Source organism: Aspergillus vadensis (assembly GCF_003184925.1).
Source record: "Aspergillus vadensis CBS 113365 unplaced genomic scaffold BO88scaffold_28, whole genome shotgun sequence".
Classification (NCBI taxonomy): domain Eukaryota; kingdom Fungi; phylum Ascomycota; class Eurotiomycetes; order Eurotiales; family Aspergillaceae; genus Aspergillus; species Aspergillus vadensis.
Window position 1 is genome coordinate 112,677 of NW_020292066.1, and position 21,763 is coordinate 134,439.

General features: G+C 49.0%; 9 protein-coding genes across 9 annotated transcripts; 4 read left to right on the top strand and 5 right to left on the bottom strand.

The window, feature by feature from the left end:
• Window positions 1–1,610: 1,610 nt before the first annotated feature.
• Window positions 1,611–4,257, bottom strand: BO88DRAFT_373576 (nitrogen permease regulator 3 family protein). The gene is made up of 2 exons (XM_025704280.1): window positions 3,080–4,257; window positions 1,611–3,024 (listed from the first exon to the last, which is right to left on the bottom strand). The coding sequence occupies exons 1-2, from the start codon at window positions 4,221–4,223 to the stop codon at window positions 1,682–1,684; spliced, it is 2,487 nt and encodes an 828-aa protein (XP_025558562.1). The 5' UTR covers window positions 4,224–4,257; the 3' UTR covers window positions 1,611–1,681.
• A 177-nt stretch (window positions 4,258–4,434) lies between these two features.
• On the bottom strand, window positions 4,435–5,305 carry BO88DRAFT_373578 (cytochrome c oxidase assembly protein Cox19). The gene is made up of 4 exons (XM_025704281.1): window positions 5,210–5,305; window positions 5,078–5,115; window positions 4,821–4,935; window positions 4,435–4,753 (listed from the first exon to the last, which is right to left on the bottom strand). The coding sequence occupies exons 1-4, from the start codon at window positions 5,257–5,259 to the stop codon at window positions 4,651–4,653; spliced, it is 306 nt and encodes a 101-aa protein (XP_025558563.1). The 5' UTR covers window positions 5,260–5,305; the 3' UTR covers window positions 4,435–4,650.
• Window positions 5,306–5,898: 593 nt separating this feature from the next.
• Window positions 5,899–6,820, top strand: BO88DRAFT_373581 (GFA family protein). The gene is made up of 3 exons (XM_025704282.1): window positions 5,899–6,006; window positions 6,101–6,280; window positions 6,381–6,820. Exons 1-3 carry the CDS (start codon window positions 5,999–6,001, stop codon window positions 6,682–6,684), a joined length of 492 nt encoding a protein of 163 aa, XP_025558564.1. The 5' UTR covers window positions 5,899–5,998; the 3' UTR covers window positions 6,685–6,820.
• Window positions 6,821–9,929: 3,109 nt separating this feature from the next.
• BO88DRAFT_408096 (aldo/keto reductase) lies at window positions 9,930–11,247 on the top strand. Its single transcript, XM_025707622.1, has 4 exons — window positions 9,930–10,197; window positions 10,255–10,519; window positions 10,590–10,917; window positions 10,969–11,247. The coding sequence occupies exons 1-4, from the start codon at window positions 10,058–10,060 to the stop codon at window positions 11,169–11,171; spliced, it is 936 nt and encodes a 311-aa protein (XP_025558565.1). The 5' UTR covers window positions 9,930–10,057; the 3' UTR covers window positions 11,172–11,247.
• Window positions 11,248–11,584: 337 nt separating this feature from the next.
• On the top strand, window positions 11,585–12,859 carry BO88DRAFT_350081 (phosphatase PAP2 family protein; the record flags this gene model as incomplete). The annotated part of the gene is made up of 3 exons (XM_025703481.1): window positions 11,585–11,703; window positions 11,767–12,311; window positions 12,366–12,859. The coding sequence occupies 3 exons, from the start codon at window positions 11,585–11,587 to the stop codon at window positions 12,857–12,859; spliced, it is 1,158 nt and encodes a 385-aa protein (XP_025558566.1).
• A 214-nt stretch (window positions 12,860–13,073) lies between these two features.
• Window positions 13,074–13,897, bottom strand: BO88DRAFT_350325 (vacuolar protein sorting family 37 protein; the record flags this gene model as incomplete). Its single annotated transcript, XM_025703493.1, has 2 exons — window positions 13,074–13,560; window positions 13,632–13,897. 2 exons carry the CDS (start codon window positions 13,895–13,897, stop codon window positions 13,074–13,076), a joined length of 753 nt encoding a protein of 250 aa, XP_025558567.1.
• A 235-nt stretch (window positions 13,898–14,132) lies between these two features.
• Window positions 14,133–15,307, bottom strand: BO88DRAFT_373594 (ankyrin repeat protein). Its single transcript, XM_025704283.1, has 2 exons — window positions 15,244–15,307; window positions 14,133–15,177 (listed from the first exon to the last, which is right to left on the bottom strand). Exon 2 carries the CDS (start codon window positions 15,162–15,164, stop codon window positions 14,508–14,510), a length of 657 nt encoding a protein of 218 aa, XP_025558568.1. The 5' UTR covers window positions 15,165–15,177; window positions 15,244–15,307; the 3' UTR covers window positions 14,133–14,507.
• Window positions 15,308–15,408: 101 nt separating this feature from the next.
• On the top strand, window positions 15,409–18,248 carry BO88DRAFT_408100 (tRNA ligase). Its single transcript, XM_025707623.1, has one exon. It carries the CDS (start codon window positions 15,692–15,694, stop codon window positions 18,155–18,157), a length of 2,466 nt encoding a protein of 821 aa, XP_025558569.1. The 5' UTR covers window positions 15,409–15,691; the 3' UTR covers window positions 18,158–18,248.
• A 416-nt stretch (window positions 18,249–18,664) lies between these two features.
• BO88DRAFT_429217 (protein kinase family protein) lies at window positions 18,665–21,102 on the bottom strand (the record flags this gene model as incomplete). Its single annotated transcript, XM_025709128.1, has 4 exons — window positions 18,665–18,987; window positions 19,108–20,042; window positions 20,121–20,901; window positions 20,955–21,102. 4 exons carry the CDS (start codon window positions 21,100–21,102, stop codon window positions 18,665–18,667), a joined length of 2,187 nt encoding a protein of 728 aa, XP_025558570.1.
• Between the last annotated feature and the right edge of the window lie 661 nt (window positions 21,103–21,763).

Sequence of the window (21,763 nt, forward strand, 5' to 3'; positions counted from 1 at the left end):
TTCTTGAGAAAACTCGGGCATCTAAGTAAGGTTATATCCCATGTCAACCCGTGTCAAACCAAGAACGTGCTCGCTATGCCAAGAATTAAATACCAGAGAACTAGTACTATCAATAGACGCAAATGTGTCATGGAGCGAGCTATGAATGTTAGGATTCACCATAGAATGGAATCTAAAGGTTTATGGTCTTCCCAGTTCCCACAGCCTTCTAGGTTCTCATATCCTTTCAAGCTTGACGATTTATTCGGATAGTATAGTAGTACACTCAAAAGAGTATGAATCGACATACTAACTTATTCTAGTCAGTTTTGACTTAAGTAGATAGAACAACCGCAAATCTCCGAGTTTCCTTCCTTCCATACCGTATCAACATCAAACACCACTCTAACCTAATCGAGTCAAGTGTACTTAAACTTCAATACAATGCGAAGTTAGTTAGATCATGCAGCCGGTGAAGGAATGAATCGACAACACCACATTTTGTTTTCCTCGTTAGCAGTGAGTAAGCTCGAAGCAAATTCTATTAACAACACTAAGACAAGCAATCATATACATAATTTTCTTCTCCCGATATACCTACCCAGAAGTCACATATCTCGCTGGAAAGCAATACTACTCTGGGGACACCCCATCTATAATAAATCCAATTAATAGGCCGGGAACGGAGTAAAATGCAGGGGCATTCCATACCAACCAACCCAACAAGGTACGGAGTTTATTTATTGATTGATCTCCTTCTTTCCCTTCCCCAATAAGCCAGCCAGCCAGCCAGCCAGTCAAATCTAAGCCATTCTCATTCATCCATTCATCCACCGATACGGAATTACAATAATGTCCTTTATCCCATGCATGATCCCGCAGCAGCAGCAGCAGCAGCAGCCACACCGTCCTTCTTCAATGAGGAATAATAAATACTAGATGAACAATCATCCATCCATCCAGCGCCCTCGGAATCATTCATTTTGCTATCCAATCACAGTACCGATTAATCACTTTACACAACACAACCCTAGTATGTCATAACTAGTTACTAACTACAATAGTCAGTCACATTCCTCTACTAAGTAAGCCGAAGCCTAACACTCAACCTAACTTACTTAACCTCGGATACGCCCGGCGCAACCGGACAATTTATGCAAACTAACCAATCTCAATAATGGTATAGAACCAACTACTAACAAACTATCGCTTAGCAAGTGTCCCAGCCCCGGGCAGCGGTTCACACGACGATTAGGGCTGAGACGCGCGCGCGCGAGACAACAATGTAAACTAGTCTAGTTATCTGTTTCTGGTCCCGTGGAAGGGCTAATAATTTTTCTTTTTTCGGAATTCCTCGGAGGGTCTAAAGTAGAACGAATGGATCCGAGCCGAAACAATAATCGCCAACCATAGGCCGAGATATTTCCTGTTTCCGACGGCGGCGGAGAGTCTTGCATGGTTTTGGTTGCGTTGACGAGGAATACTAGTTGGGTTTGTTAGTTGCGCTAAATGTTTAGTGCTTCCGTTCCGTCCGTCCGTCCGTGTGCCGGGGTGTCACGTGTGATTATGCTGGATTGGGTGGCTTTTCTATAAGTTATTATTTAGTGTATTGAATTGTCTTCTATGTGAATGGGCGTAGTTGCATATTATGCTTATATTATAGTTTGATTATATTTATCGGCCATAAATCATAACTCGTCTTCTACCAATGTCGGACACTAACCAGGACTTGTTCTCTAGGATCCAACTGGATGGATGACTGTTGTCCTGTCACTAATCCGAGGCGCGTGAGGATTTGCCATACTAGCTTGCGCTTCAAGTTCTCTCGAACAGGAATCTTCTCGAGCGCGTCATACCCGTTGAAGTATTTGATGAAGGTCGGCCAGTACTTCTTGAGCGATGTTCGAAGTCCTGCGTATTCAAGGTCCCCATCGGGGACTTCGCCTTGAAGTTCGGGGAATCGTGCCATGATCTCGCCTAACCATCGGGACTCCAGTGGTGATGCACGGTGCGGATACAGAATGAGCGACGATGTCTTCAATGACGTGTTCTGGTCCAGGAGAGAATGGGAGAGGTCGAGCTCGTTGTTCCGTTTGTACCGGCCTGGCATTGGCGTTTCATCACCGCTTCCATTGCTGTCTAGTGATGATGACGAAGATGAACTAGCATCGTCATGGTCCTCCTTTGTCTCGGTATCTGACGCCGATCCCCTTTTGCTCAAGTATTTGTCAACTTCTTCCTGTCGAAGGGCCGTCTCCACAGCCATCTTGATTTCAGGACTTATTTTGACTCTTGCAAAGGCCCGCAATTGAGTGACCCAGCCACCTCGTAATAGCCACGCTAAGATAGCGAAGTACGTGTCTTTGTGGTCTTTGCTTGGAATGAAGCTTCCGTACGGCCTGGGTGTCCCGCTCATAGCTGATAGCATCTTGGGAAGACTTGGGAGGGTCGGGAACGCTGCTTGATAAGCTGCTGTGGCTACCTCAAGCTTGCTCAGATCACAGTTTGGTGATACGACATAAGTGTCCCTCTGATGGAGCGGAGGGATCGCTCGCGCTCTTCTCCAATACACAAGATGGCTAGCCAGCATCTGGATTGTGGAAAGCGGTATGCCAGAGGACACAGATATCTGCGCAAAGGACTTCGTCGGCTTCGAGCATCGGATATAATGGGCAAGCGCAGGAGCCAGAGCACCCCCAGATGCTTCAACGTCTTTGAGAATCGATGCCTCATTGTCCAGCAATAAGAGCGCGAAATGTTTAGCAAGCACTTGATGGGGGGCGGTGTTCTCATCAGCAGTGGGATCATCGACCGGAGTGACACTGTCCGCCGTTGTAAGCCAGAGACCCGGATATGCCTTGTCAGTTGGCCCAGGAAGCCATGGCGTCGAAGTTAGAGGTGGTATCTGTAGCGAGATGGACACATCTGGACTCAGAGACACCGACGCAATCTTTGATGCCGATATGCTGGTGAACACAGTGCAGATAGCCCTTGCAAGTGAGGACTGGCTGATTAGCTCCGAATAGAGGCTATTCACGGACATTCCTGCTCATCACTGGGTCAGCAACCAAATTCTCTCCACATCAACAGGACCACATACGCTTCTCTTTAGCCTTCTCCTTTATGTGTGAGATATGCTGCGCCTCCTTCCAAACATAATCCGTCCGAGCCTGCTCCCACTTCAGCGCCTTGGAGAACTTCTTAATAATATTATCGTAAATCTCCCTCAACCGCATGGAATATTCCAACAACGACGGATCCAAAACAAACACGACATTAAACATAGTCATGCAATCCTTATCATCCGGATCCAGCGCCTCACTCAACGTCCTGAACGACCTAACACTAATCATCGAGGTCCGCTGATAATCCGTACTAGCCATCTGCTTCGGACTCAACGTCTCCGTCGAAGCAGCAATAAGCTCCGTATCCCGATCAGGGCTATCATCCTCAGCCTCAGCCTCATCACCCCCATCTCCATCAGCAGGAGCCTCATTATGTCCTAGTTCAGCTCCCTCCCAAGTCGCACGAGGCTTCCTCTTCTTCCTCCTCTGCTTCCTCCACGTCCCATCCTCACGCACAAAAACCGGCCACCCCACAAACGCCAAATCATTAATCCCGACTTCAAACCGCCGCTTATGCCACGATCGCGACGGACTCAACAACTTCTCCCACACATCCGCAGGGAGCCCCAATAACGACTCCCAGGGGGGCCGAAACGGCCCGGCCTCATCCTCCTGTCTATCCGACGCAGCGCCCGCATCCTCCTCCGCATCGGAATTCGTCCCTCGTTTCCGCATCATCAGCCCCCGCCCGGACCCCACTGAGCCTGCACGCTGGGACTCCCCGCCCGGCGAGCCGGATATGGTTCCATCATCAACGATGCCGAAGTTACTCGACCGTCTTCCTGCCACCGGGTGACTGCCTGCGATGTGCGAGGCGTTCTGGGTGGTATTGGCTGACTGTGTCGCAGTCCCTGTGGTTGTGGGAGCTGCTGCAGCTGCAGTTATTGATGCCTCGTCCTCATCTTCGCTAGAGGTGGAGCTGCTGTCTTCGCTGGAGCTGGAATCGTTGCTCTTGGAATTCTTCCGTGACGGTCGTCGCGCTTTGGGCGCCCCTCGGAGTCCGTTCTCGCTGAGCGGGTTGGGTGGGTAATGGAAGACGAAGCGCGGACCGGCTCGTGAGCGCACTATTAGGATGATTGCTACCAGGCAGGGGTCTGGTGGCCGTGCAATGGACGACATTGGTCGTGGGTGGGTGTTGGGAGATGGTTTGCTGGGAGCATTGGGTGACTTCAATGGGACGGGCGGAGAGTGATTTGATCGTTTTGGGGTTGGTGTTCTGGCGGGTCGGCTTCCCCGCATGACATTGCATGGTTGCGTTTTTTGCTTCAACGTTATTATGGAGCAGGCAGTTTGACAAGAATTGTACCTATATTTCTTTCTCCACATTTGTCCAGGTATACTTGAAATGAATGCACATCAAAGTTAGGTATGATACACAAGCTATATACAGAACCGCAATCCCAACGCCGGAAATGGAGAAGTAGTATCTATCCATCCATCATCAATCATCGCACACAATAGTACCCTATTTATACAGAGGCCATGCCATCCCCCAATATCATACAACTCTCCAAGCTATCTAGCATATAAGTCCGGCAGGAGAAAACTATGCCTTCTTCTCCGCACCCTCAGCACCCCCACTCGGTGTAGCCTTATCCTTCTCGAAAACCAACCCGAGGTTCTTGAAATCGTCCGGTGCCATAAGATTGCTAGAGACAAGTCGCAGGTAATTAGCTATGAGTCCTTCAATAGCGTATATGCAGACCAAGAACATACTGGTCCATCCGACAAGACAGATACGACTTGGCCAGTTTCCGGCACTCGTCGTCGTTCACACCTCGTCTCGATTTCAGGCACTTGAGGTAGTCGGTGATGAGGTGCTTGCATTCGCCTGTTATAGTAGCAGAAGAGTGATATGTCAGTTATATGTCTCTGTCGAATAGGTGGATAGAGAAAGGGTTCGCGCAAGGCTCAATGCTGTCGACGAGGCGAGATAGGCTAGCCTGCAAATTGGGCGGAAATGAAGGGAGGACTACCGTCATGATCGAGAGGAAAGCTGCCACGCTCGGGACTAATTCATTGGAGAAATATTAGCTCAGACTGTTCTTCTGCGATTCTGGGCTGTCTGCAGGTATATTCCCAAGGCCGGGAAGGGTATAACTCACGGCGTAGGCTTCATGGGGGCGGCACCGCCACCGGGAGCTCCGAAACCCATGATGACAGAATAGTATGTATACTCCGAAGCTGAGAAATAAATTGATAACGAATGAATAATTGACTGGCTCAATATGTCGTCCTCTGTATCGGACAAATGCCGGACTCGATTGTTGCTGAAAAACGGCACAGCGAGCGGTCCGATAAGAACAAACAAGACAATCGTGACAAACACACAGACAAACAGAGCAAACATCTGCTGATCTATGAAGAGTCATGCAACGAGACAGCGCAGAGATAATGAGCTCGTGACCTTAGACCCTCTATAGAATTAAGCCAAGTATGTTATACTATACACTTAACATGTCTTTATCCCATACCCTTGAAAATATTCCTCTAGAATGTGATGTGGTAGCAAAATGCGGGGTACCCAACCGCAAAACGATGCTACAACAACATGCAGAGGTGGAAAATGATAAACCAATGGACAAAGAGTAAGCGACGATAGCTGCATGGTATCCAGTGCTATCCGAGCGTCGCGGCGAATCCAAGTTTGCATGTGCGGAGTCATTGACCCAGCCCCTCATGGATCCAGACAATCCGAGTTTGCATGATAGGCCTCTTATATGCCAATGACGTTGTTGCATCCGAGGCCGTTCCGGACACGGTCCTGGTACTATATAGATAGTCGCAATCCTCTGTCCTGTCAAGCAAGGTTCGACTACTATCAGTAGTACAAATCACGCTTCGCACTTGACAATACTATACTATTCCCACGAATACTTGACCACTTGACCATTATGCCGATGTAGGCCTCCCGCCATACCGATGAACTTTCGTGTACAACGACACAGACTTGATACGAGCAGTATTTGTCGAATAGATACTAACAAAGAACACAGGAAACTTGAAGGCAGCTGTCAGTGTGGCAGCGTTGAGTTCACACTCGAATCATCGACCCCAGTTCCTTATCAACTATGCGCCTGTAGCATCTGCCGGAAGGTCGGCGGATACAGTGGCAGTGTCAATCTGGGCGGTATTGCTGATAGCCTGAAGATCAAGAAGGGAAAGGACTTGATCAAGTATGTCACGCCAATCTTCTGTTTAATATGCGGTCTCTTGCCTGCTTCTGAATATTCTATGCGACTGTTGAAGATGGCAGTTCAGAGCTGACCGGTTTAGGAAATATTCCGCCGTCATGGCGCGAGGCACACCGGATGAGAAGATCTGTGCGTCGGAGCGGAATTTCTGTTCCAATTGCAGCACCATGCTTTGGCTGTGGGATCACCATTGGCCAGAGCTCATTCATCCTTTTGCTTCGGCCATTGATACGGAACTGCCGGTCCCTGATGAGATGGTCTGCATCATGGAGAGCTCTAAGCCGGCTTGGGTGCGATGGCCAGAGGGGAAGAAGCAGGTATTTGATGTTTACCCAGAGCATAGCTTGGAAGACTGGCACAAGAAGCACAATTTGTTCTTTGAGTAGATGGAACACTTTAGGTGACGACGATACGAAGTTTTATGAGATGTGGACTATGATTTACAGAAAAGTGGGAGCATTGTTTCAAGACTTGAAATCATTATCATTATCATTAAAGTAGCTATCCATAGGCGAGTGACCTGCACAATGCAATGTTAGCAGCTGTATAAACAGACACTGATGCATAAATGTGTATGGGTGAGAAGTTCAGGTCTCCAAGGTGAATCTTTGTTGTTTCGTCAAGGTGGTTCGGTAAGAACACAGCGATTTAAGAATTCATCATGCAATAATGAAGAAAACACGACAGGGTATACTCACACTTTGGAAGCTTCATAGACCATTTACAAGATGTTCCCTATTACTTTTCGACAAAGTTAGCATCACGTGCAAGACATAGCATGAGTGACACAAGCATTGAGATGTCAACGAAGTCAGGCTATGAAACGGGTTAGCGCAAGCACATTGGTATCAAGGGTATGGTCACTACCAACCTCATTAAATCAGATTTTTTTGTAACATGTTCATTTCCAAACACATGGCGTGCAGGATCAAACAGTGTGAATAACAAGATTCATCATGTAATGTTGACTTTGGATATATGGGCAGATAAAGAGGGTAGTTGAGAAAGACAGTACCTGTCATGACTTGTTAGTATGACTTGGATCGGAATTTTCTGGTAATCGCAGAACGATCGATGAAAGCTCAGGTGACGAGTTCTCAACAATGTGTACACTTCCCCAACACCCGCAAAGTTTGTACGCTTTGCTTTTGATGGATGCGGGTCAATGCACACGTTCTGTCCGCCCGTTCGTTCAAAGTATCTTCATCGACGGCCAACAATGGCATAGAGATGGAATGGTTGGTATTTACCTATCACCAGCAAGTTAGCAATGGTCACAAACAAGCTGAGTGAAGCAATGAGGTTATTTTGTAGTTGTCAGACAAGGCTGAAACTTGAGTTAAAACACGAATTCCACATAGTGATTAAGTTTGAGGAATGCCTTAAAGCGTGTCATAGGGTCATCATACAAGGGGAGGAAGAACATATAGAAAGAAGTTGTGCTTGCATACCTTTTAGAATATGAAATCATACATCATGTTGTCAGAAGATGTTCGTCATCATTAGACCATCTATAGTAGCACAATGTCAGCAAGAGTTCAATGCAAACAAGAAGCCGCAGGCAATGATGGTTTCTTTGGTATCAGAGTAATTCTAGAGACTTTTGGAAGGTCCTTCATGCATTTTCGGCCGTGGAGACTCCTGTTAAGGAATTCATCCTGATATGGTAGGGATGTATAACTGAGGGAGCAAAATTTGTGAACTCACATCTTCATTGACAAGGCATGCTCAAATACAATCAATTGTCATTGACTGTATTGAGCATGCCAGTAAACCAACTTAAGTAAGTTGGGTTGTCGACTAGTGCATCTTGTTGATGCGGTTGCAAGCTTGGGCAAGTTGAGAAAAAAATTATTGTGGGTTGCGCCGCGGTTTTATAGGTGGGCAGTTAACACCACGGCTAGCGAGTATCACCAAGAGCGTTGTTTGACCGGAAAACAAACACTTTAGTGTCGAGGACCCACCCAACTAGTACCATTACTGCTACATCTCTTACTGTCTAGAAAATGCTCATCTACAAGCTTCCAAAAGCTATGAGTTGCCAGAATTGAAGCAATCAGTCATTATTTAAAATTGATTGGGCTGCCCAATGATGGTTTGCTCGATCCCGCAGGGTAATGCTTCCTGAACTTTACGCTTTCCCACTTCAAACTCGCAGGTCCTAGCGGAGGACTTGATTAGTTCTGGTCTCGTCGCTGAAAAGGCTAGGGATTGGGACTGTCATATCGGTAGACTTGTACAAAACCTGGAGATTAACTCATGGGCTGGGACCAGCTCCGGCTTCTCTTTTGACTGATTGTATTGCCTAAACACTTCAGCCGACCCTTAACACATTACTCTCCTCATCACTATCAACTATCACCAAACAGCAATGATTAAGCTGGTCTTCCAGATCATTAAGACCAAGAAGATGGGATAGTAGCACGCCAAGGTTTTGAACTATTTCCTATCTGTCGCCGTCGATGTTTAATTCCCAACTAGATACACCGAAGTCTACCCAAGGTGATGAGAGGCCTGCTTCAGATGGCAATTAGTCGGGTATCGACCAAACTCGTCAATGAAATACTGACGAAGTATACCGCATTGTTGATGCTTCCAGTGCTGTTCCTTTCTACCTGACTCATGGGAGGGCTTCGTGATGATGTGATGCGTTATATGCAATGCATGCTTCATTCTTATACTCACCTATAGTGTCTAGACCGCGATTGATCGCACGTATCCCCTTCTACAAAGTACCTGTATGCAAAGTACCGTGCCAAAGGTGGAGGTATAGAGAGGTTGGCAAAGCGGAATTGGCAAAAGTCCTGCAGATGATACCACAAGACAGATCGGGCTCAGGGACCTAGCGAAAACTGAAAACCGTCTTGAGCTAATAGAAGAGAGGGATTGAGGCAAAGACCGGTCAGCAAAGCATCCTACATAGCTCAATAACTCACTCCTAGGACCGACCATCCATGGATTGTTGTCATGCCTACTAAGCCTTAGATCGATGCCCCGGAGCGGACGCCACGGCAATCTACCCACTGATTTGCAGTTTTCAATCATTCCACTATGATCGACTTGCTCTATTTCATTGAGGATGGAAACCTGTCAATCTTTCACTGGGCCTGTCCCATGAGCATATACAACCAATGGATTTCGGCCATCGTGGCTCACAGTGGGATGTTGGCTATAATTTTTAAACTCCGAAGGAAAACATCGTATGGCAACATGTAGTACACCGAGAGACCGTCTTAGTAAGTTTGTGCAGGTATCTAGTAAGTACTTACCCAACGCTTTCAACTTGTTGCCTGTCTGGATTTGCAGTGTACAGAGCGATCCAACATCAGGATATATTGAGTAGACCCACAGTGGAGGATTGGTACCTGCTTGTTAACACAATGAGGTAACCCCTCGAGCACGCCTTTGGCACAAAGTATGTCGGGCTTCGAATCGTCCAGAAACGCTCGATTAATGCTCCCTGATTGCGATTTGTTGAAACATTAACTGTGTTAGCTCCGCTGAGGGCCAGTCTGGATCGGAGCTTTAGTGGGTCCGTCTCAAAACGTCATCGGCCCTCTCCCGACAGAAACCCAAAGTTCTATCTGCGTCAATTTGACGTCGATCCATGTTTATGATGCTGCATTCACCAGGATTTTGTAATGCAATTATGCGCTGGAAGATGGCCATAAAAGGGGCCTTCTTCCCGGCCAGCCGTTGTTCACCAGCACATAATAGCCATTGACTCAACCATACTTCAATTGACGCATACTACTCAAAATGACGACCACATTCAAGCTCAACACCGGCGCTCAAATCCCCGCCGTTGGCTTTGGAACCTGGCAAGACGCAGAGGCACAGGAGCAAGCTGTCCTTGAAGCTATCAAGGCTGGATATCGCCACATTGACACTGCTAGAATGTGAGTTCGCATGCTCGACTGATCGAGTATCGTCGGTACGCTGACATGATACTGCAGTTATGGAACAGAAGAGGCTGTAGGAAAGGCTATCAAGAAGTCTGGCGTGCCTCGTGACCAACTGTTCATTACCACCAAGCTCTGGAATAACAAGCACCACCCCGACGATGTAGCGCAGGCGCTTCAGGACTCGTTGAACGACCTCGACTTGGAATATGTCGATCTATTCTTGATGCATTGGCCTGTGGCCTTCAAGAGAGGAACTGAAAAGTTCCCCAAGAACGAGAGTGGCAAGCCAGCTGTGGAAGATACTGACTACGTCGATGTATGTATTCCATCCCCTTACACAACACCAACTATGCCCAATGAATGCGCTAACTTACCATCTCTGGTAGACATACAAAGCCATGGAGAAGCTCCTTTCAACCGGCAAGGTGAAAGCCATTGGCGTCTCCAACTTCTCCAAGTCAGAGATGGAACGTCTCCTTCAGAACAGCTCCGTCGTCCCTGCAGTCCACCAGCTTGAAAGCCACCCGTGGCTGCAACAGCGTAGCTTCGCCGACTGGCACAAGTCCAAGGGCATCCATGTCACCCACTACTCTCCCTTCGGAAACCAGAACGAGCTATACTCTCGCGAGGGCACAATTGGCAAGCTGATTGATGACCCCGTGCTGGTCGAGATTGGAAAGAAGTACAACAAGAGCTCTGCGCAAGTAGCACTTGGTAGGTCCCATATTATCTATCCTCGCGAAGAAAGAAGCTAACACTCTGTAGCCTGGGGTATCAACGAAGGACACTCAGTTCTTCCCAAGTCAAAGACTCCATCTCGCATCAGAGACAACCTCCAAGGCGACTTCAAGCTAGACGCCGAGGATCTCCAGAAGATCCGGGGCATTGACCGCAAGCTGCGCTTCAACGACAGCAGCGCCGACTTTGGCCGAGAATTCTTCGGCGACTTGGACGGCAAGCAGAAATAAAATGGTGTCTTGCAGCTTACATGTCTATTAATTCTAAATGAGGAAACGAAATGCAACGAATACAATATTACTCATATGCTCTCTCCCCTCAACACCCCCACGAACCTCGTGTTCACCATCCCTCGTAAATATAGTGTAGATCAGCAAGGTGGTAAAATTAGAGTTCAATGAACAAGGCCGTACCACGATCCCAATGATTTGGGTTCAGAAACGCCTAGCCTCGTAGCCTTTACTATTCTCATCTGGTCGGGTCACCTGCCATACACATAGTTACTTCCATACGAGCCGAGTAGCTAGCTACCTACTTGCAACAATTCCACCCCATCATATCCAATCATCCAGTTCCCTTATACATACCAACACCAATAACAACAGACATCAAATTCCATACTATATATAACAAACAACTTACAATGTCACCCTCCAAATCAGAAGATACCCCTCCCCCCGCACCCCATCGTCACCACCTCTCCTACCAAAACTTCTCCAAGCGCCTAATCCTCTCCTACATACTCGACTGGATCCTCATAATGTACGTCCACCCCAAGCCACACTCCCCAAAACCAAAACACTACTAACCCAAAAATTACCCCAGCGGAGTCGCCCTCATCGGCTACGGCTTCAACCAAACAACCCCCAACCACCGACCCTTCTCCCTCACCGACCCAAGCATCTCCTTCCCCCACAGGGAAAAAGATACTGTCTCAACGGGCGTGTTAGCCGTGGTGGCGGTAGTAGCTCCAGCTGTGATCATCGTCTTGGTCTCTGTTCTATTTATCAATCCCGCTACTACCACCATAGCTGGTTCTAGTGTTCAGAATGCTCGAAGAGAAGCTCTAAGAAGGAAGTTCATGGTCAAACTCTGGGAATGGCATGCAGGATGGATGGGATTAGGTGTTGCTCTTGCGGGTACGTTCATGGCTACGGAGGGATTGAAGGATCTATATGGGAAGCCGAGACCGGATATGCTGGCTAGGTGTGACCCGGATTTATCTGCGGTTAATGAATATGCGGTTTCGGGGTTGGGAGGGAGGGTTGCGGGTGCGCCTACGATGGTGACGTGGGAAATATGTCGGAATAAGGGGGATGAGATGTTGAAGGTGGATGGGTTTGCTAGTTTTCCGAGTGGGCATTCTTCTAGTGAGTTTTATCTATTATCAAGTTGGGATTTGATCTGACATGGGGATTATCTAGTGTCGTTCGCGGGATTGATGTATCTCGCTCTTTGGCTAAGTGCTAAATTCTCTATTGGCTTCCCGTTCCTGGCGTATTCGCCGCTCAGCCAGGATCTGCAAAGACAGGATCGTGGGAGGATTCGAAACCAGGGCGCCGCTCCTCCTGTCTATATGCTCATCGTTGCATTAGTGCCCATTGCGGTGGCCTTCTTCATATCTGCATCGCGTTGGTTTGATTATCGCCATCATGGTTTCGATATCATATTCGGATCGGTCATGGGAATGGTCTTCGCATGGATTGGATTTCGATTGTATCAGCTTCCCATTATCCGTGGTGCGGGCTGGTCGTGGGGAGCTAGGAGTCGCAAACATGCTTTCTTCATGGGAGTTGGACAGCCGAGCCACGTTTCTGCCGGTAACTGGGTCATGATGAGCGACAAACGCGATGCTGTAGAGAGCAGCCCGCATAACGTTGATCTGGAAAGCGGTCGACAGGGGCCGGATGAGCGATGAGACAATGGCCCAATGGCCCTGCGCACTGTGGTTAGAGCCTGAAAGAACATTCACCACCTTGTCAGTTCAAGTAGACTTTGTCTCCTTCATCTCCGCGTTCAGTGACATGAGTTATGCAGATAATGGGCTAGGTGATGCCATAGTCGAACCGTGACCTCGATCGAAGTCGCGGTAACCTCATCACCTCCATCAAGTTGCCAAACCAACATGAATATCACCTCCACCCACCAACCCTCCCCTCATCCCATCTAGCTTTGGCCTCTCTCCTAGCCGCCAACTTGGCAGATTCCGCTCTGACCCGTCTGATCCAATCGCCGACCTCCTTCTCAGTCGCCCGTCCATGATGTTCCTCCTCCAAAAAGCTCTCCTCGACTGCCTGACAGACCGCCTCCTGCTCCGCAATCGAAGCAGCCAGCCGCTGATACAAAGCCTTAGGCGACCACGGCGCCAGCGCAGCATCCATCTCAGACTGCTTTTTCCGCCAGGAGACCTCAAGCGACTGATGTGTCAGAAGAAGTGTTTCGGTAGAAGAGCGTAGTTCCCCGACATGTGACTGCAGCTCCAGCAAACGGTTCGCAAGGTCTTTATTGTATTTCAGAAGAGTCTGTAGGTTATCCTGGTGCGCCGTGTACGAAGGATGGTTACTGGAGAGCGCGGAGATGAGATTGGGATCTTGAAGGATGGTCTGGAGATCGACAGTCCTGTTATTGCCAAAAAAGTATCTATTAGCCCATATCCCAACATCACAGCAAGGAATAGAAGTATAACGTACGATTTCTCCTTCACACCAGCAGGCAACCAACCCTCCTCCACCGTCGGCGGCTTAGGCAGCGCATTCAACGAGGCAGCGGGATTGAATGTCGCCGGAGAAGAAGCGTATCTCTGTCCCTGCATATTCAAGCGGTCCTGCGCATAGTGTCCTTCCTGGTACTGTTGTGGTGTTCCTGGATGCGACGGGGTGCCCCTTCGACTGGCTTCGTGGCTGCTGGGTTTCGGGGGAGGCGGGGGAGGAGTGTCCGGGTTAAGCGCTGGGTTCATGGCGAATGAAGGGACCTCCAGGAGGTAATGACTAGTAAGCTGACAGCTGGAAAGTACCTGAATAGGTGGGCAGACAGAGTGAGGACAGGCAGCAATTGGAGGGATTGGTCGAAGCCAAGAGCAGCACTGGCTGTGACGCCCGAAATGCGGGGAAGGCCGATCATCACGTGAGTGACTGGAGGGTGTTTACAAGCCTACGGATAGGAACTAGTACAGTGTGTGGAATATAGATGTGGGGGTTGTAAACGGATTAAGGTTTAATTCTTGGTCACATAAGGTAGTATGCTGCCTCACTTAGCTGCCCGTCATGCTCTGTTCGCGTGCGCTGGGAGCAGGTATAGCGCCCTTGTTCATGGAGTGCCGCCTAATAGAGGCATAATTCCTCCACGTACCAGGTTATAAATCAGAAGATCCTGTCTCCTGCTATGCTCGAAGTACCACCAGACACGGTATGATGGGTTTGTTCGAGCTGCAGGCCTAAGGTCCTAGACGCGATAATGCGAGACGTAAACGACCTCTCCGGAAGACCTCCGAAACCTCTATGCAGGAAGCTGGGTATCAGTGTTGCCAGAGGGCCGCAGTATACTGGCAATCTGCTATATTATGCTCCTTAGTCCGTCCTGCGGCGCACCTCACGCTCCTGGGTGTTGATACCGGAGCCCGAAATAGCATCCATGACCAACTGGCGCAGTTGGCTCTGCGTAGCTTCGCTGTGGAAATCCTCACGCGCGGCCAGCTCATCAATGCGCCGCTTGAACTCGGGGTCCACCTCGTCCATTCCCGCGCTAGCCTCCTGTTCCGACACCGTGCCCAGGTTCATCTGAATGTTCGGGGGAAGCGGCGGAGCCGGGTTTAGTGCGTCGCCAGCCGAGTCGGCCTCTGGCTCTGGCACGCCTGCGACTTGCCGCAGATAAGCAGCAATTTGCGGGAAAGAGCCATCGCTCTCAATAGTCTCATAGGCTGCGAGGCCCTCATCGTTTCTCTTGTTGTAGTCCACGCCCAGTTCCTCAACCAGGCATTTCGCAATGTCGAGGCTTTCCGTCACAAACAGGCAGGTTTCACCATCCTCGTCGAGCAGGTTGACGTCCACATTGTAGTCCTTCACAAGAGCGCGTAGCAGGTCGATGTGTCCGTAAGAAGCCGCAGCATGGAGTAATGAATATCCGTGCTCATCCTGGTTCGAGGCGATGGAGGGGTTGGACTGCAACAGCGTCAGGACGGCGCCCGGATTATCGGCGGCCAGAACGTAAGGGTTGGGTTGAGTCATAGCGCCGGTTTCACTAGTCGGAGAGGAAATATGAGTCAGTCCTGATAGTGTCTGGTGGCTTGTACAGATGGTGCCATACCTTGAGTCACACAATAATTTCAGATGAAGTGGTAATGGACGAGTGAAGGCAGGATGTGTTCAGTGAATTGAGATGGGCGGATGAAAGTGGCGCGGGCGGAAAAAAGCGCTTTTTCAAAAAAGGATCGCTGCCCCGCATCTTCGATAAGAAACTCCTACTTTGGGACCCCGAACGAGGCTGACGGTGACTCAACTTTCTACTCTCATTTTTCGTCGCGCGAGGCTGTATCTTAGCTCGGGATAAGCTTCTGATTGGGAAGGTCGAGCTTGCTCTGTTAAAACCTAAGGCAATTCCTCCCTGGCCATATCGACAACACACAGAGCGTGCCTTCTGCCTTCTCCCCCACCTCCTCCCGCATCCCGACCCTTGATTCCCTCGTTTCTACCGAGAGCAACACACGAATTGCGTACTTTTTTGGATTCGATACGCGTGAATCCGAGAGATCACAATGGTGCAGCAGGACGAGCGAGAAGTCGCCGAGCTGGTCACCAGCCTGGAGGCTGCCAGCAGGAAAGGCACAGCTCACGGGAAGAAGTCCGGGTTCAAGTGCAAGAAATCCACCTTTGACGTTGAAAAAGCAGACAAAATCAAGGTGCATTCGTGGAAATTCATGGACTGGGATTACAAACGCGACGATCTGCCGACCTATGCGCGAGGACTGTTCACCACCCAGAGGAAGGATGGCACTCAGGAGATTGCGGTTCGCGGATACGACAAGTTCTTCAATGTGGATGAGGTGAATGACACAAAGTGGAGGAATATTGAAATGAACACTAGGGGTCCCTACGAGCTCAGTGTGAAAGAGAACGGATGCATTATATTCATCTCTGGTCTTGAGGACGGCACTTTGTTGGTCTGCAGCAAGCATTCCACGGGTGTTCGTTCCGATACAAACCTCAGCCATGCTCAAGCTGGTGAGCGCTGGGTCGAGCGACATGTCACCTCTGTTGGAAAGAGTGTAAAGGACTTGGCACGAGAACTGCGCAGACTCAATGTCACCGCAGTAGGCGAGCTGTGTGATGACTCTTTTGAGGAGCATGTCCTTGCCTACGACGAAAGCGCTTCGGGTATCTATCTACATGGACTCAACTTCAACGTGCCCCAATTTGCCACGCAGCCTAGCTCAGAAGTACACAAATTCGCCGATGCGTGGGGCTTCAAGAAGGCCAACTTTGTTGTGTATGAAGACCTCGATCAGGTCAAGAAATTCCTCGACAACTGCGCTGAAACTGGCACCTGGGATGGCCGCGAGACCGAGGGGTTTGTGGTCCGATGCCACATGGGCGATAAAGGACGGGCGCCATACCGGGATTGGTTCTTTAAGTACAAGTTTGAAGAGCCCTACTTGATGTACAGACAGTGGCGCGAGTGCACAAAGGCAGTCATTGCAGGAAAGGTTCCTAACATCAAGAAGCACAAGAAGATCACTGAGGAGTATCTCCATTACGCGCGGAGACAGCTCGCGAAAACTCCTGGTCTCGCACAGCAGTACCAGCAGAACCACGGCATCATCTCTTTGAGAGAGGGTTTCTTGCAAGAGAGAGGCCTCAACGGATCTGAAATTATCCAAATGGAGTCTGACGAATCCGGCGATGTGACGCACGACGTGATTCTTGTCCCCATTGCTTCACTGGGCTGCGGCAAGACGACCGTGGCTTTGGCTCTCTGCAAGTTGTTTGGATGGGGACAGGTGCAGAACGATAACATTCCGAAGCAGAAGAACAAGCCAAAGAAATTCTCCTTGGACATTACTAATCTTCTGGCCCAACATCCTGTGGTAATAGCAGACCGGAACAACCACATGCGACGCGAACGGCAGCAACTCATAGAAGATGTGTCGGTTGTGATTCATAAAGCTCGCTATGTCGCGCTCCAGTACGTCCACGAGCCCAAAGGACAATTGCTTCCTGGAATCCGCGAGGTAACGCGGAGACGAGTCCTGGATCGGGGAGACAACCACCAAACCATCCGGGCGGGAAGCAAGAATCCAGAGGAGGTCATTGGAATCATGGAGGGTTTCCTGAACCGGTTCGAAGCTGTCGACACCGACCGTGAGCCAGACTGCTACTTCGACCAAGTCATTGACCTGGATGTCGGTGCTTCTTCGCGTGAGAATCTGGAGACAGTGGTGAAAGCGCTACACTCGTTCTATCCCAAGCTCGTGAAAGAGATTCCAACGACCGAGCAACTGGATGACGCCATCTACTGGTCGATGAACGAATACCAAGTGCAGCTGGACTGGAGCCATCAATATGGATCCCAGAAACCGAAGAACAAGAACAAGAATCAGAACCAAACCCATGGCAGCCCTGCACCCACAGCCGGTCCAACCCCCGAAGATCTGGCCAAGAAGATCGAGTACTTCAACATCTCCCTACCTCCTGCAGAGGTGAAAAATATCCTCGAGACTCTGTTTCCCCCATCTACAGACCCCGAAAAAGCACGTCTCTACAGACAGCTCACCAACAGCAGACGTGTACAGCCCACATTCCACGTGACATTGATCCACCGCGCCTCGAAGAAAGAACATCCCGGTATTTGGGACGAATACGTCCGCCAGTATATCGAGAAAATGAAGAGCAAGCCCGAGTCTGATCCCACCATCACCCCAACGCTGGCTCCGGCTCGCGTACGTCTTGAGCGTCTCATCTGGGACAACCGTCTCATGGCATTCGTAGCGCGGATATTCCCACCAGAGGACCAGAACCTGGCGGAATGGCCATGTGCAAACGAGACACCCCATGTCACTGTGGGAACTGCGTCGCCCGACGTGAAGCCCAAAGAGAGCAACGACCTGCTGAAGTGGTGGCATGAAGTTGGCTCCGGAGGAGAAACCGGACTTTGGGAGGCCGAGATCCCAGGTGTGAGGGTGGTAGAGGGGACAGTAGGTGTGGTGATGAGTCGGGGCAAATAAGTTAATGACTGATGACGACGAGTCATGAGTGATGATTGCAAGAGAAAAGTACATACTTAGTTATTATAGACATGAAGTCGCCTGGTTTGGCATCCAGTATCTATCCTTTGCTCTATTGGACGGAGTAGTATACTATCATATCGAATAACCAGTAGACAGACATCCGCTGTGGAAGTGGTGAAAACAAACGCAGAACCAAGGGCTAGTTAGATCATGACTTCCCCTTCACACTTGAGTTGTCTTGCACGTGTGTGTTCTATCTTCAAGTTTTAGAAGCTAAGTTCCCATTTTCTCATACATAATTTGTAGAAGTCTAAGAAAAACCACCAATGCAATCAATGAAAGGATAATGACTTATAGTTTATATTATATTAGTCTAGTACTTGTTCCATTTTTCTTTTCTTTTATTCTTCTCTCCCGGATGTCGTGAATATATATTGTTGAGACACTCATCACCACAATCGCTCCGACTAGCCAGCGATATGATATAAGTTCATTCTGACCTACTTACAAACTCTCAGTGACCGCTTCTTCAACACACATATCAAACTCATCCTCTCTACCCGCGCGCAGAACCTCCTTCATCCGCTCATACAACCCCATATCTTCCACCATCCATCTATTCCCACCAGGAAAGACCACCTTCCGCAAAGCGTTGACGCACGAAACAAGAGGCTTATAATACGTCGTGAAGTACTTATCAGCCCACCGCAGATAATCCACTTCAGTAAACACGAAGCCCTGTTTCATAACAGCCAGATCATCCGTATCGACAAAGATCCATCTGGCGAATATAGCAACAGTCCTTCTTCTTCCCTTACTACCCGGGGCTTCATAGTGGACACATATCCAAAAGATCACCCAGAAGAATGATTCGAGATCATGCATGAAGGAATGCCTTTCGCCCATGAGTGCGCCGATTGCCATGAAGGGTCTGGTCCCGGTCTTACTGCCGTTTGACTCTGGGGTAGGAATATCGCTTTGTTCTTTGATGGCGAGATCAAGGTCGATTACGAACGCTGGCCAGGATGGGTTGTTGTTGTTGTTCTCGTTAATTAGGAGGTTATTGAGTGAGATGTCCCGGTGTAGGATCCCTTTCTCGTGGAGAGATTGGTGTCCTGTTATGCATTGCTCTAATGCGGCGAGAAGGACTGAATGAGTGCTTGCCGTGTAGATTGGCTTGCCGTAGTCGCGCAGGATGACTCGGCGGTGGATACGGTTTGGGGACTTTTTGGATGTATCGTTAGGTGATGATAGGCGTGGGCGCTTTATAGGCGGCAAGATGGCACTGTCTTGGCTGGAGGGTCGCTCGATGTTTGGTCTATCGGTGCTCCGACCCTTATGCTGGGCATCAGCTACGCTGGCACCGGCTGAGGGCGCTTGTGCTTGCTCTGAGCGATGCAGGCTAGTCGCAGTTCTGATATTTAAACCACCCCGAATATTATAGCGAACATCATCTACCTTACCAGGGACGCAAACATTGCTATGGTGATAGTACCGTGCGACGTTGACCACCCCGGCGTTGGTAGCTTCCTGAAGAAGACTACCTTCTTCGTCGTGCTCCGTGTCTTGCCAGGAATCTTTTACTACGAGTGGAATCCCGGGGTCATCTTCACGATACGCTTTCCAGCATGTTGTTGCTCGACCTGCGATGCAGGGTGTCCGTTTTATCAACCGCTCGAGGAAAAGACGTTGGACCTGTCCTTCTTGCTCTATCTCGATGAAACGCCGGCCATCTTCTGTTATGATAATTGTGGGGTCAAACCCGTATTGCTCGCCACTCATCCATAGAAAGCCGAGAATGATGGACACAAATTGAAGACCATTCTCATTAATATCGAATCGATCCGATGCAACTCCTCCGAGACGATCAAAGGCCCATATCCTCATAAAGGATCCACATATGGTAAAACTCAAGACAAACCGACGGGTATCCTGGGCAGCAAGGACTTCTCTAGCGCACCTCCCCAGATCAAGCCATGTCTTCGCAGCGGTATCGGCTGCTGGATCACTCTTCAGCACTCCAGGTACGAGGATCTCCACCCAAAGACATTTGGTATTCTTTCCTGCATTGATTTCGCTAACGAATCCAATGTCCAGCTTGCGCTCTTCCGTAGAGCCTTGAATGGGTCTGTTAGGTCGGGCTACTGGCCTTCGTAGCTGCGCTGACTCGGGACAGTAGTCTTTGGAAAGGTTAGCAAGTTTATCATTTAGATCTGAGAACCAAGTCAAGACGTCTTCCTGGCTTGCATCTTTTGGCCAGCCCTCCCACCTATCAGCAACAAAAAGAGGATTTGTGCATTCCCTGCATCTTTGGAATACGGCCTGCGACGCTTCTTGCAGACCACGTACGCATCCAAAAAACGCGGCGTGAAATTGCGGGATTCCAACATACAAAGATCCAACCTCAGCCTTGAGAATTCGATCAATATATTGGCGGTGCTCGGAGAGGGTTGCAAAGCTGCTTGTATTGTGGATATGTTGGATTTGTTGGGAGGATGCACGGGTGTATTCAATGACTGCGTCATCGATACATTCCCAGATATCGTTATCTGGCGTGCAAGCAATAGCTGAAGCCAATATAAACTGTACAAGGGAGAGATCAAACGCTTCGGACAGTATTATTGCAGTCTTCAATTTCTGGATATTGTCCAGGGCAGCGGCGCGGCTATATCTGGGCGTTAACCCGCAGATCGCAGAGTGTTCCAGGTCCAGCAAGAGTTGAAGTGTGAGGCTTTGGATATCTGTGGAATTTAGCATAGACAATGAAAATTACTCAGGAATCACATCTCTTTACCTGTTCGTGAAAGATAGTTGAGCGCGTCTGACGTGCAGGAGAGGTCGTTTGCTTCACAGAGCGAATTAAACAGTCTGATGAAGTTCCAATTAAGAGCATTTTGCATGGTACTCTCGTCTACCGCTTTGATGCGGGCGTCGTCAGGCATGTTAGAACAGCTCCTGATGCTGCAGGTCTTTTCCTAGAGCGGGAAGATGTCGGTAGATGCGGGAGCTGGTAATTAACATTCATATATTGTACTCCGTGTTGTTGCTTGGCCCGCGATACATAGAATATAGTAATAACTGTTGAGACATATCCCTCAGTCTGCTCTTCTGATATTCTCTGAAAAGCTTTTGGGAGAAAGTGGAAGAAAGAGAGAAGGACATGTAGGCACCAGAAGTGGCTTCTAAATAGTCATGCAGGTGATATTCACTGTAGCCATGCTTTCATTATTTTCTGCTTCTTATTCAATTGAATCCTAATTCAATTGAATGAGCCAAGCTAGTATAGTATAGAGCACATATGAGACTCCAGAATGAGTCTAGTGAAAGGAATCAAGCCCGAATATAGATATGTGTAGCGGTGAGTGTAATAATATATAGAGGCAGGATATTTGAATATTATCAATCGTTAAGACATCCACTGTAGCCAGGCACTAGTACCTGATCTCTTAACCACCTCTTCCTCCTACGTGGCTTGACCTTACCGGCACCAACTGATGTCTTGAGATCCGGTTCGATAATTTATATACTAGGATACTTATTCTGTCAGGGAAACTTCAATTGCGTCAAGGAGCAGTCATTGTAGTAAAGGATGCGAGCAGCGCC